This window comes from Piliocolobus tephrosceles, chromosome 1, assembly GCF_002776525.5.
Source record: "Piliocolobus tephrosceles isolate RC106 chromosome 1, ASM277652v3, whole genome shotgun sequence".
Classification (NCBI taxonomy): Eukaryota; Metazoa; Chordata; class Mammalia; order Primates; family Cercopithecidae; genus Piliocolobus; species Piliocolobus tephrosceles.
In genome coordinates, this window is record NC_045434.1 from 76,812,386 (window position 1) to 76,826,876 (window position 14,491).

At 45.0% G+C, this 14,491-nt stretch overlaps 1 protein-coding gene across 1 annotated transcript in view; it reads right to left on the reverse strand.

The window, feature by feature from the left end:
* Window positions 1–1,048: 1,048 nt before the first annotated feature.
* Window positions 1,049–14,491, reverse strand: part of EPRS1 (glutamyl-prolyl-tRNA synthetase 1) — a 97,841-nt gene continuing 84,398 nt past the window's right edge. Inside the window, exons 31-32 of the mRNA XM_023203715.2 lie at window positions 1,502–1,566; window positions 1,049–1,406 (exon numbers count right to left, since the gene is read on the reverse strand). Coding sequence (XP_023059483.1) covers window positions 1,256–1,406; window positions 1,502–1,566 — 216 coding nt within the window. The 3' untranslated portion in view covers window positions 1,049–1,255. The remainder of the gene's footprint in view (window positions 1,407–1,501; window positions 1,567–14,491) is intronic.

The following is a 14,491-nucleotide window of genomic DNA, read 5'->3' on the forward strand; positions in this document are numbered from 1 at the left end:
CCAAGGCCTGCAGGCAATCCACAGGTTTTTGGAATGGAAGACCCAGGAAGAATGAGATAATAGCAACATGTTCTGCTGGCCAAGTGAGTATGGATGATGGTGATGGAGGGACTGCCCAGGGGGGCTCCCAGGTTTCTGGTTCGCGTTATGAGGAACATTTTGGCAATGCTAATCTTCCAGGCAGGAAATACTGTAGGAGGAGGTCTGGGGGTAAAGGGTGAAATGAGGTTTTTGGGACATGTTGACCTGAATGGCTGATGGGACACTCAAGAGAATTCAGTATGCAGTTGGAATAGGTCTAGAATGCAGACCTACGGATAAAAATATTGGAGTCATTAGCCTATTAATGCTATTTGGAACAGTGGGATTAGATGAGGCTGATTAGGCACGAGAAGACGGCCAAATATGGAAGTTTAGTAAACCAATGTGGAAGAGGCATACCAAGGAAGAAAAGCCAGTGAAAAACATGGAACTAAAAAGGGTCAGAGATGTAGGAGGGCAGGTCACAGGAATAATTAAAACAACAACAACAAAAGTATCAAATGCAACAGAGTGATATGGTAAGACATGAAACTAAGAAGTCAACATGAACTTTGCTCAGGAGTATCCTTCATGATCTCAGTGAAAACAGTGCTATGGTGGGGGCAGAAGGGTGAGGAAAAGTAGAAAGTAAAAAGTAGAAAGGAGGAGGGCTTATCACTCTTTCAGACAGAAACTGTAACCCTTATTTCAAAGACCTGATAGTAACTAGAGAAAGACAGAAGTTCAAGGGAAATCTTTATTATTGTTGCTTTTTCCATTTCTGGGTTTGCTTTGTTTTTTAAACAGAAAGATTCAGGGCAATTTCAGATTCTGTATTAGGAGCTATGGAAAGAAAGTGCTTCAAGACCTATCAACGTAGGGTGTATCCAGTGGTTCAGGGTCTGAGACGTGTTGGGAGTGCTTAGATCAACAACAGATACCTGGCTTTCAATTGTCTTCATCTCTTTGTAGAAATTTCTTCGTAGTACATAAGGCATTTCAGAAACAAATGAACACAAAAACCATATTAGTTCATGATATTTATTACTGGGGTTGTTTACTGAAAAGTATTTTATCCACTGTTAACTTAGGCATAAGAATAATTGTCTCGTGTGACTTCATTTTATAACTTTTACTTTTTAAAAAAATCATAAAACGGTCTGTATCTCAGAAGATACTAATATCAATGTTTTAAAAAGTGAGGGGAGTTGAAGAGGGGGGTTTTGTTCATCCCTCAGTAGCTGCGACCAAATAAGGTGTAGAACTTGGCAGGGTTCTTGCCACAGACACATTTGGCTCCAGGCTGCAGTTCACAGAGTGGTTTGAAGGGGATGCAAAGGCTTTTAGCTCCCATGGATGGAGCACCAGGTTCAAGATCTTGATCCCTGAAATTAATAACAAATAAGAATTCCATTCATTTATGGTGCACATTGCTATTCCTTTCCATTGCAATAGAGTTTTACCAGTTAATTAGGTTTACCTGGCAGTGGTCTTTTTGATCCAGTCCTCACAGTCAATTTCCCCACAGAATGGAATCTGAACAATCTAATTATGAAAAGGAGAAGTATTCAGTATTTATAACTCCTTCAATTCTATTCTGTAGAAGGAACATTTGAGTTCTATATTAAACTTGCAAGCAAAAAGGATAGGTCTCCCAGTCTTTTTTCAGGCCATGATACCTCTGCAAACCTGCTAGGAACTTTGCTCAGTTATAAAAGATAGGAAAAAATGTTTTTCCACTATCCAAAACCCACGCTCACAGTACAACAAGACACAACAAAGACATCTTTGCAGTACCCTCAAATCTCCCCATAAACTGGCTACAACATAGTGGCTGAAAAGAATTTGAACTCCAGTTATATCTCCCTCATTTCAAACCTGGACTACACCTGCCCCACCTATCTAAATGGTTATCAGGAGGATAAAAGGAACATCAAAATTAGCAAACTGATTTTTAACATGTTGTTAACAATAACAATTAACAATCAGGCAAACTTCACTTTATGCCACAATGTTCCTAATGTGTTATAAAGGTAAGTGGATCATTTTTAAAGTTCAAAAATAATTTTGTGTAAGGAAAAAAAAAAACCTTTCCATTTTTCTTTCTTAGACTACATAAAACAAAGGCCGAATCAAGATACTTAGGATTTTAATTTTTAAATTCACCACGTGTTTGAAAATCTCTAACTCTGGGTTTTCTTTAAATAAAATGTGGATGTTAGACTAGACAAGTATTAAAACAAAAATTTTTTTTGAGACACAGTCTCACTCTGTCACCCAGGATGGAGTACAGTGGCACAATCTTGGCTCATTGCAACCTCTGGCTTTTGAGTTCCAGCAATTCTCGTGCCCCAGCCTCCCAGCGTATCTGGAATTACAGGCATGTGCCACCATGCCCAGATAATTATTGTAATTTTAGTAGAGATGGGGCTTCTCCATGCTGGCCAGGTTGGTCTCAAACTCCTGGCCTCAAGCAGTCCGCCTGCCTCGGCCTCCCAAAGTGCTGGGATTACAGGCGTGAGCCACCAGGTCCAGCCAACAAATATTAAAATTTCTCCTAGTTGTGAATGCTAATTTTTAAAGCATGTCTACTTCAAAATGAGGTTTGTCTGCAATAACAATTATGTAGTAGCCCTACAAAATATTCCTGGAGAGTTAATGAGGGGAATAGCAAAGTTGTGAATATCTCCACATATTAGAAATACAGTGTAAAGCAGCTGAAAACCTAGAGATCTATGAAAACGGAGACCCAAGAGACATCAGCAGTAACAGCAACATGCTTCCAGCCTTCTCAGCAGGTTCTCATCAACTATTCCCAGCTACACAGTCCATACTCGAGTTCCTCCTGCAAACCCTTCCTTGCACTTGGGATTTCATTTAACATGTTTCAAAAGACATCTCTTAGAAGTGAATAGAGATTAGGAAATTACAGAAAAACAAGTAATTCATTAGGTAAACATTAATGCAGGGTGATGAAGCGTTCGTTATCTAGGTAACTTATGCTCCTTCAGTAAAATGTATTAGCCTAATTCCCAAAGTTGATGAGCTGTCTTTTTGATAATCTGGGTTAACACAATAAAGAGGTGGTAAATTTTCAGGTAGGCACCACACAGTGCCTGGCTTTTTAAAAAGACCAAACAAGGCCTGGTGCAGTGGCTCACACCTGTAATCCCAGCACTTTGGGAGGCCGAGGTGGGTGGATTGCCTGAGGTCAGATTGCCTGTGGTCAGGAGTTCGAGACCAGCCTGGCCAATATAGTGAAACCCTGTCTCTACTAAAAATACAAAAATTAGCTGGGCATGGTGGCACATGCCTGTAGTCCCAGCTGCTTGGGAGGCTGAGGCAGGAGAATCGCTTGAACCTAGGAGGCGGAGGTTGCAGTGAGCTGAGATCATGCCACTGTACTCCAGCCTGGCAACCTGGGTGACAGAGCGAGACTCCGTCTCAAAACAAAAACATAACAAAGAAACATAGACGGGAGCGGAGCAAGATGGCCGAACAGGAACAGCTCCAGTCTCCAGCTCCCAGGGCGAGCGACAAAGAAGACAGGTGATTTCTGCATTTTCAACTGAGGTACTGGGGTCATCTCACTAGGGAGTGCCGGACAATCGGTGCTGGTCGGCTGCTGCAGCCCGACCAAGGAGAGCTGAAGCAGGGCAAGGCATCGCCTCACCTGTGAAGCGCAAAGGGGAAGGGAATCCCTTTTCCTAGCCAGGGGAACTGAGACACACAACACCTGGAAAATCGGGTAACTCCCACCCCAATACTGCGCTTTACCAAGGGTCTTAGCAAACGGGCACACCAGGAGATTATATCCCACCCCTGGCCCGGAGGGTCCCACCCACACAGAGCCTCCCTCATTACTAGCACAGCAGTCTGCAATCTAATGGCAAGGCAGCAGCAAAGCTGGGGGAGGGGCGCCTGCCATTGCTGAGGCTTAAGTAGGTAAACAAAGCCGCTGGGAAGCTCGAACTGGGTGGGGCTCACAGCAGCTAAAACAGGCCTGCCTATCTCTGTAGACTCCACCTCTGGGGACAGGGCACAGCTAAACAACAACAACAACAACAAAAGCAGCAGAAACCTCTGCAGACGCAAACGACTCTGTCTGACAGCTTTGAAGAGAGCAGTGGATCTCCCAACACGGAGGTTGAGATCTGAGATCGGACAGACTGCCTGCTCAAGTGGGTCCCTGACCCCTGAGTAGCCTAACTGGAAGACATCTCCCACTAGGGGCAGACCGACACCCCACACCTCACACGGTGGAGTACACCCCTGAGAGGAAGCTTCCAAAGCAGGAATCAGACAAGTACACTCGCTGTTCAGTAATACTCTATCTTCTGCAGCCTCTGCTGCCAATACCCAGGCAAACAGGGTCTGGAGTGGACCTCAAGCAATCTCCAACAGAACTACAGCTGAGGATCCTGACTGTTAGAAGGAAAACTAACAAACAGGAAGGACACCCACACCAAAACCCCATCAGTACATCACCATCATCAAAGATAAGAGGCAGATAAAACCACAAAGATGGGGAAAAAGCAGGGCAGAAAAGCTGGAAATTCAAAAAATAAGAGCGCATCTCCCCCTGCGAAGGAACGCAGCTCATCGCCAGCAATGGATCAAAGCTGGACGGAGAATGACTTTGACGAGATGAGAGAAGAAGGCCTCAGTCCATCAAACATCTCAGAGCTAAAAGAGGAATTACATACCCAGCGCAAAGAAACTAAAAATCTTGAAAAACAGTGGAAGAATTGATAAACTAGAATAATTAATGCAGAGAAGGCCATAAACGAACTGACAGAGATGAAAACCATGACACGAGAATTACGTGACAAATGCACAAGCTTCAGTAACCGACTTGAACAACTGGAAAAAAGAGTATCAGCGATTGAGGATCAAATGAATGAAATGAAGCGAGAAGAGAAATCTAAAGAAAAAAGGAGAAAAAGAAATGAACAAAGCCTGCAAGAAGTATGGGATTATGTAAAAAGACCAAATCTACGTCTGATTGGGGTGCCTGAAAGTGAGGGGGAAAATGGAACCAAGTTGGAAAACACTCTTCAGGATATCATCCAGGAGAACTTCTCCAACCTAGTAGGGCAGGCCAATATTCAAATTCAGGAAATACAGAGAACATCACAAAGATACTCCTCGAGAAGAGCAACTCCAAGACACATAATTGTCAGATTCACCAAAGTTGAAATGAAGGAAAAAATGTTAAAGGCAGCCAGAGAGAAAGGTTGGGTTACCCACAAAGGGAAGCCCATCAGACTAACAGTGGATCTCTCGGCAGAAACTCTACAAGCCAGAAGAGACTGGGGGCCAATATTCAACATTCTTAAAGAAAAGAATTTTAAACCCAGAATTTCATATTCAGCCAAACTAAGTTCCATAAGTGAAGGAGAAATAAAATCCTTTACAGATAAGCAAATGCTTAGAGATTTTGTCACCACCAGGCCTGCCTTACAAGAGACCCTGAAGGAAGCACTAAACATGGAAAGGAACAACTGGTACCAGTCATTGCAAAAACACGCCAAAATGTAAAGACCATCGAGACTAGGAAGAAACTGCTCAACTAAAGAGCAAAATAACCAGTTAATATCATAATGGCAGGATCAAGTTCACACATAACTGTTTGGACGAATGGAGGCAAGATGGCGCAGTTCCGGGTGCTTCACCGTCAACTTTCCTGCGCCCGGGAAAGACACGGGTTGACTCCGCAGGCGCAACCCGACCTCCGAGGGAGAAAAACCGGAACCCGCCTAGCCACGCCTACCACCCCGCCCCCAACCCGACTATGTCCCGCCCACTGCCCTCCCACTCCCGGGCCCAGGACATAAAAGCCGCTCGGGGGGGTGGTGCGCAGTGCGAACTTCCTCGGCCCTTCCTCCTACACGGGACCCAGGAGCCTTGTCCGAAAACGCCGGAGCGACTTCCTCAGCCTCCACTGCTGGAGATTGGTGAACCTCGCCCCTCCTTCACATTGGCTAGTTAATAAAGTTTTCTTTTACCCTGCTTACTTGCCTGTTCTCTGGCACTTACTCTGGTGGTCGTCTGGAGCAAATCAGTTGGTGCCGAAACCCAGGAGGAGACCCCTCCTCAGGGCTCCCCAAGGTCCGAGGAGCCTCCTCCTTCCACGCCCCAGACGGACCAGGACCTGGACATCGTTTTCCGAACCTCCAAGTCTCCTGGAGTGAGTACCTTTTGCCTCCCTCTCATATTCCTTGGCCAGAAGTCCTGCGCAGGCCCAAGGCTTTTTTTCCGGTCACCAGGTGACCCAGGGAAGTTTCCAAAGGCAGAGACGTCTGCCCAAAGGAATCCCATTCCGCTCCGTGGGAGACCCGTCCAGGACAGAGACGTCCGCCTGGAGGTAATCTCCATTCTGTTCCGTGGGAGACCTGTCCAGGACGGAGACGTCCGCCTGGAGGTAATCTCCATTCCGGCTCCAGGAGCCTCCCACCGGTCTCTAGTGGCTCCAAAGGATGCTTTGTAGCCAGGTAGAGTTCCGTTTCCGCCTATAGGCAAGAGGAAGGCAATGGGAAACCCTCAATCCAAAATACCTAGAGGCTCCCCTTTAGGGTGTCTTCTAAAAAACCTCAAAACTTTGGAATTAGAACAAGATCTCAGGCGAAAGCGACTGGTGTTCCTCTCCACTGTGGCGTGGCCACAATATAAATTAAACAATCAGTCTCAATGGCCGCCTGAGGGCACTCTAGACCGTAACATTTTAACCGACCTCAGTAGTTTCTGCCAACGCTTAGGCAAGTCGTCCGAAATTAATTATATACAAGGATTTTGGGCCTTGCGTTCTCGTCCGGACCTGTGTAGCCAGTGTTCCTTGGCTCAAGTCATGTTGGCTAAGGACGCAGGCCTAACAAAGTCGAAAAAAGAGGAGTCATCTTTCCTGTCTGAGTTGCCCGAAGACCTTACTTCCCCTCTCTCCCTTCCACTCCCACCATATACTCCACCTCCCCTTCCCGCTTCAGCCCCACCTCCTCTTTCGGCTCCACCTCTCCCTCCTGCTCTCGCAGTTGTTCCGCCTCCCTCCTCAGCCACTCCCACCATTGTTGAGACTACACTTCCCTCCGACCCCTCGGCACTTCCGCCTGGTCATCTTAGTTCACCTATCTCTGCCCATACCCGCTCTAAAGATTGCCTAACTGCCCCCGCTCCTACTCCCACCCTATCCAATCCCCCTGCAGTCTTAGCACCCTTGCGTGAGGTGGCCGGAGCAGAGGGCATAGTTAGAATTCATGCTCCCTTCTCACTAACAGATCTTTCAAAGATTGAAAAACGCTTAGGAGATTTTTCTGCCAACCCTACAATTTACACCAAAGAATTTAGATACCTTTGCCAGGCCTACGATTTAACCTGGCATGATCTCCAGGTTATTCTTACCTCTACTCTAAACCCTGAGGAGCAAGAGCACATCCTAGTGGCCGCCAGGCAGCATGCCAACCAATTACACTTAACAGACCCTGCCTTCCCACTAGGGGAACAAGCAGTCCCCTCTATAGACCCAGACTGGAACTATCAAGTAGGCCAGCCAGGCCGCCAAAGACGAGATATGATGACTCAATGTCTTCTGGCTGGTATGCAGGCAGCCTCAAATAAGGTAGTAAATTTTAATAAACTAAAAGAAATTATTCAAGGTCCAGATGAGAACCTGGCCACATTTTTAAACAGGCTAACTGAGGCTTTAATTCAATACACTCGGTTAGACCCAGCTTCCCCAGCCGGGGCCACTATTCTAGCATCATATTTTATTTCACAATCGGCCTCGGGTATTCGGAAAAAACTCCAAAAGGCAGAGGATGGACCCCAAACTCCTATTCAAGACCTAGTCAAGTCGGCCTTCAAGGTCTATAATTCAAGGGAGGAAATGGCTGAAGCCCAACAACAGGCCCGCCTAAGACAGAAGGTACAGCTCCAGACTCAAGCCTTAGTTGCTGCTTTGCAGCCTAGCCATAACCCAAAACCAGAGAGCAAAACCCCCGGAGGCTCAAAGACAATAAAAGGGGCTTGCTATAAATGCGGTGACCCAGGGCATTGGGCTGATAGATGTCCCCAGACTCCCCAACCGCCTAAGCCAATGCGGCCGTGCTACAAGGGCGGAGTAGCTGGACACTGGGCTAAAAAGTGTCCTAACCCTCGTCTGCCAACAACTCCTTGTCCAGCGTGCCATGAAGAAGGGCACTGGAAGTCTGACTGCCCCACCCTGAAAATGGGCATGGCGCCTCAACGTGATGTCCCTTCTCAGGACCCTGGGAGCTCCTTCCAGCTCTTACATCTGGATGACGACTGAAGGTGCCGGGATTCGGGGACCCCCATCATCCTCACCGAGCCGCAGGTAAGTCTCCTGGTAGCGGGTAAGACAATTTTTTAATCGACAGTGGGGCTACCTACTCTGTTTTGCCGTCTTTCGAAGGGCCTAGCCTTCCCTCCAGTATTTCTGTTGTAGGAGTCAATGGCTCCCCGTCCAGCCCTCGAAAAACCCCACCCCTTAATTGTTGCCTGGCCAACAACTGTTTTGCACAGTTGTTCCTCATTATCCCCTCATGCCCCACTCCCCTTCTGGGCTGAGATGTTTTAAGTCAACTGAAGGCCTGTATCTCCATCCCTACTAGCACCCCCCACCCCACCCGCCATCTGCTTCTAGTATTGACTAACTCAAATGACTCCAACAATCCTACTAACCCTTTCCCCGATTTCCCCATTCCTATCGACCCCCAAGTGTGGGACACCTCCACTCCTGTCGTGGTGGACCATCATCCACCAATACTTATAAAACTTAAAAACCCATCTCAGTTTCCAACCCGCCCACAGTTCTCTCTCTCTCCACAACACTTACGAGGACTAAAACCAATCATTACTAGGTTACTCAGCCAACACATCCTCATCCCCATTCATTCTCCCTGTAACACCCCAATCCTTCCTTTCTGCTACTCTACCCCAAACACCTCCTGGTGGAATTATACCCAGCCACCTGCTAAGACCCAGACGGCTCCCAACGGAGGTTATTTCTGGTGCAACAAAACCCTCTTCAAGGTCCTTAATCACACATCCATTGGTCAATTGCTCTGTGTCCCAGTGTCCCCAGTAACTAGTTTAACCTTATATAGCAAAGCAGAAGTAGCTGAACTCGTCATACAATTCAACCCTCCTCCTAATGATCTCCAAAAACGGGCTGTCTTCCTTCCCCTAGTCATCGGAGTCTCCCTGGCCTCCTCCTTAGTGGCGTCAGGGCTTGGAATTGGGGCACTTGCCAACTCGCTACAGCCCCCCGATCTCTAACAGCTCAAATCCGAGAGGCCAGACAGGCTTCAGCTGAAAGCCTGGCTTCTCTGCAGCGTCAAATTGCCTCAGTGGCCCAGGTAGCAGCACAAAATAGGCGAGCATTAGATTTACTTACTGCCGAAAAAGGAGGAACATGTCTCTTCTTAGGAGAAGAATGCTGCTATTACGTAAACAAGTCAGGCCTAGTAGACACTAACATCCAAACCCTAAACAGGATTAAAGCAGAATTAAAAACCTACAATACCCCCTTCAACCCCGGACCACCGGTATGGCTGCTGCCCGTACTACAGCAGATGCTCCCGTTCCTAATTCCCATACTAATCCTCTGTTTTGTCTTATGTCTCACTCCTGTTTTAATCAAATTTCTCTGAGCCAAAGTTCGAGAGATCATGAGCGTCACCTTCAACCAGATGCTTCTTCATCCGTGCGTCCAAATACCAACCATAGACTCCAACCTTAACAACGTCCCTTAACAGCAGGAAGTAGCCAGACAGACCACGGCGCCCTTTATCACTACTATCAATAAAAGGTTGGACTGTTTGGACGAACGGAGGCAAGATGCCGCAGTGCCGGGTTCTTCACCGTCAACTTTCCCGCGCCCGGGAAAGACACGGGTCGACTGCGCAGGCGCAACCCAGCCTCCGACAGAGAAAAACCAGAACCCGCCTAGCCACGCCTACCGCCCCGCCCCCAACCCATGTCACGCCCACTGCCCTCCCACTCCTGGGCCCAGGACATAAAAGCCGCTCCCAGCGGGCATGCGGTGCGAACTTCCTCGGCCCCTCTGTGTACGCGGGACCCAGGAACCTCGTCTGAGAACACCGGAACGACTTCCTCGGCCTCCAGCGCTGGAGACCGGTGAACCTCGCCCCTCCTGCACATTGGCTAGTAAATAAAGTTTTCTTTTACCCTGCTTACTTGCCTGTTCTCTGGTACTTACTCTGGTGGTCGTCTGGAGCAAATCAATAACAATATTAACCTTAAATGTAAATGGACTAAATGGTCCAATTAAAAGACACAGACTGGCAAACTGGATAAAGAGTCAAGACCCATCAGTTTGCTGTATTCAGGAGACCAATCTCACATGCAGAGACATACATAGGCTCAAAATAAAGGGATGGAGGAAGATCTACCAAACAAATGGAGAACAAAAAAGAGCAAGGGTTGCAATCCTAGTCTCTGATAAAACAGACTTTAAACCATCAAAGATCAAAAGAGACAAAGAAGGCCATTACATAATGGTAAAGGGATCAATTCAACAGGAAGAGCTAACTATCCTAAATATGTACGCGCCCAATACAGGAGCACCCAGATTCATAAAGCAAGTCCTTAGAGACTTACAAAGAGACACAGACTCCCATATAATAGTAATGGGAGACTTCAACACCCCACTGTCAACATTAGACAGATCAACGAGACAGAAAGTTAACAAGGATATCTAGGAATTGAACTCATCTCTGCAGCAAGCAGACCTAATAGACATCTATAGAACTCTCCACCCCAAATCAACAGAATATACATTCTTCTCAGCACCACATCACACTTATTCCAAAATTGACCACATAATTGGAAGTAAAGCACTCCTCAGCAAATGTACAAGAACAGAAATGATAACAAACTGTCTCTCAGACCACAGTGCAATCTAACTAGAACTCAGTACTAAGAAACTCAATCAAAACCGCTCAACTACATGGAAACTGAATAACCTGCTCCTGAATGACTACTGGGTACATAATGAAATGAAGGCAGAAATAAAGATGTCCTTTGAAACCAATGAGAACAAAGATACAACATACCAGAATCTCTGGGACACATTTAAAGTAGTGTGTAGAGGGAAATTTATAGCACTAAATGCCCACAAGAGAAAGCAGGAAAGATCTAAAATTGACACTCTAAAATCACAATTAAAAGAACTAGAGAAGCAAGAGCAAACACATTCAAAAGCTAGCAGAAGGCAAGAAATAACTAAGATCAGAGCAGAACTGAAGGAGATAGAGACACAAAAAACCCTCCAAAAAATCAATGAATCCAGGAGTTGGTTTTTTGAAAAGATCAACAAAATTGACAGACCGCTAGCAAGGCTAATAAAGAAGAAAAGAGAGAAGAATCAAATTGATGCAATAAAAAATGATAAAGGGGATATCACCACCGACCCCACAGAAATACAAACTACCATCAGAGAATACTATAAACACCTCTAAGCAAATAAACTAGAAAATCTAGAAGAAATGGATAAATTCCTGGACACTTACACTCTCCCAAGACTAAACCAGGAAGAAGCTGAATCCCTGAATAGACCAATAGCAGGCTCTGAAATTGAGGCAATAATTAATAGCCTACCAACCAAAAAAAGTCCAGGACCAGATGGATTCACAGCTGAATTCTACCAGAGGTACAAAGAGGAGCTGGTACCATTCCTTCTGAAACTATTCCAATCAAGAGAAAAAGAGGGAATCCTCCCTAACTCATTTTATGAGGCCAACATCATCCTGATACCAAAGCCTGGCAGAGACACAACAAAAAAAGAGAATTTTAGACCAATATCCCTGATGAACATCGTTGCAAAAATCCTCCATAAAATACTGGCAAACCGGATCCAGCAGCATATCAAAAGGCTTATCCACCATGATCAAGTGGGCTTCATCCCTGGGATGCAAGGCTGGTTCAACATATGCAAATCAATAAACGTAATCCAGCATATAAACAGAACCAAAGACAAAAACCACATGATTATCAATAGATGCAGAAAAGGCTTTTGACAAAATTCAACAGTCCTTCATGCTAAAAACGCTCAATATATTCAGTATTGATGGAACGTATCTCAAAATAATAAGAGCTATTTATGACAAACCCATAGCCAATATCATACTGAATGGGCAAAAACTGGAAAAATTCCCTTTGAAAACTGGCACAAGACAGGGATGCCCTCTCACCACTCCTGTTCAACATAGTGTTGGAAGTTCTGGCTAGGGCAATCAGGCAAGAGAAAGAAATCAAGGGTATCCAGTTAGGAAAAGAAGAAGTCAAATTGTCCCTGTTTGCAGATGACATGATTGTGTATTCAGAAAATCCCACTGACTCAGCCCAAAATCTCCTTAAGCTGATAAGAAACTTCAGCAAAGTCTCAGGATACAAAATTAATGTGCAAAAATCACAAGCATTCTTATACACCAGTAACAATCAATCAGACAGCCAAATCATGAATGAATTTCCATTCACAATTGCTTCAAAGAGAATAAAATACCTAGGAATCCAACTTGCAAGGGATGTAAAGGACCTCTTCAAGGAGAACTACAAACCACTGCTCAGTGAAATCAAAGAGGACACAAACAAATGGAAGAACATACCATACTCATGGATAGGAAGAATCAATATTGTGAAAACGGCCATACTGCCCAAGGTAATTTATAGATTCAATGCCATCCCCATCAAGCTACCAATGAGTTTCTTCACAGAATTGGAAAAAACTGCTTTAAAGTTCATATGGAACTAAAAAAGAGCCCGCATTGCCAAGACAATCCTAAGTCAAAAGAACAAAGCTGGAGGCAGCATGCTACCTGACTTCTGACTATACTACAAGGCTTCAGTAACCAAAACAGCATGGTACTGGTACCAAAATAGAGATATAGACCAATGGAACAGAACAGAGTCCTCAGAAGTAATACCACACATCTACAGCCATCTGATCTTTGACAAACCTGAGAAAAACAAGAAATGGGGAAAGGATTCCCTGTTTAATAAATGGTGCTGGGAAAATTGGCTAGCCATAAGTAGAAAGCTGAAACTGGATCCTTTCCTTACTCCTTATACGAAAATTAATTCAAGATGGATTAAAGACTTAAATGTTAGACCTAATACCATAAAAACCCTAGAAGAAAACCTGGGTAATACCATTCAGGACATAGGCATGGGCAAGGACTTCATGTCTAAAACACCAGAAGCAACGGCAACAAGAGCCAAAATGGACAAATGGGATCTAATTAAACTAAAGAGCTCTGCACAGCAAAAGAAACTACCATCAGAGTGAACAGGCAACCTACAGAATGCGGGAAAATTTTTGCAATCTACTCATCTGACAAAGGGCTAATATCCAGAACCTACAAAGAACTCAAATTTACAAGAAAAAAACAAACAACCCCATCATAAAGTGGACAAAGGATATGAACTGACATTTCTCAAAAGAAGACATTCATACAGCCAACAGGCACATGAAAAAATGCTCATCATCACTCGCCATCAGAGAAATGCAAATCAAAACCACAACGAGATACCATCTCACACCAGTTAGAATGGCAATCATTAAAAAGTCAGGAAACAACAGGTGCTGGAGAGGATGTGGAGAAATAGGAACACTTTTACACTGTTGGTGGGATTGTAAACTAGTTCAACCATTATGGAAAACAGTATGGCGATTCCTCAAGGATCTAGAATTAGAAGTACCATATGACCCAGCCATCCCATTACTGGGTATATACCCAAAGGATTATAAATCATGCTGCTATAAAGACACATGCACACGTATGTTTACTGCGGCACTATTCACAACAGCAAAGACTTGGAATCAACCCAAATGTCCATCAGTGACAGACTGGATTAAGAAAATGTGGCATATATACACCATGGAATACTATGCAGCCATAAAAAAAGGATGAGTTTGTGTCCTTTGTAGGGACATGGATGCAGCTGGAAACCATCATTCTCAGCAAACTATCGCAAGAACAGAAAACCAAACACCGCATGTTCTCACTCATAGGTGGGAACTGAACAATGAGTTCACTTGGACTCGGGAAGGGGAACATCACACACTGGGGCCTATCATGGGGAGGGGCGAGGGGGGAGGGATTACACTGGGAGTTATATCTGATGTAAATGACGAGTTGATGGGTGCTGACGAGTTAATGGGTGCAGCACACCAACATGGCGCAACTATACATATGTAACAAACCTGCACGTTATGCACATGTACCCTAGAAGTTAATGTATAATAATAATAAAAACAAACAAACAAACAAAGACATAGTCAGTGTGATGGTGCATGACTGTAGTCCTAGCTACTCCAGAGAATCACTTCAGCTCAGGAGTTGGCAGTCCAGCCCAGCCAACATAATGAGACCTCGTCTCAAAAAAAAAACGGATTAATAAGAAAGACACAATCTTTTGTAATATGTAATATCTC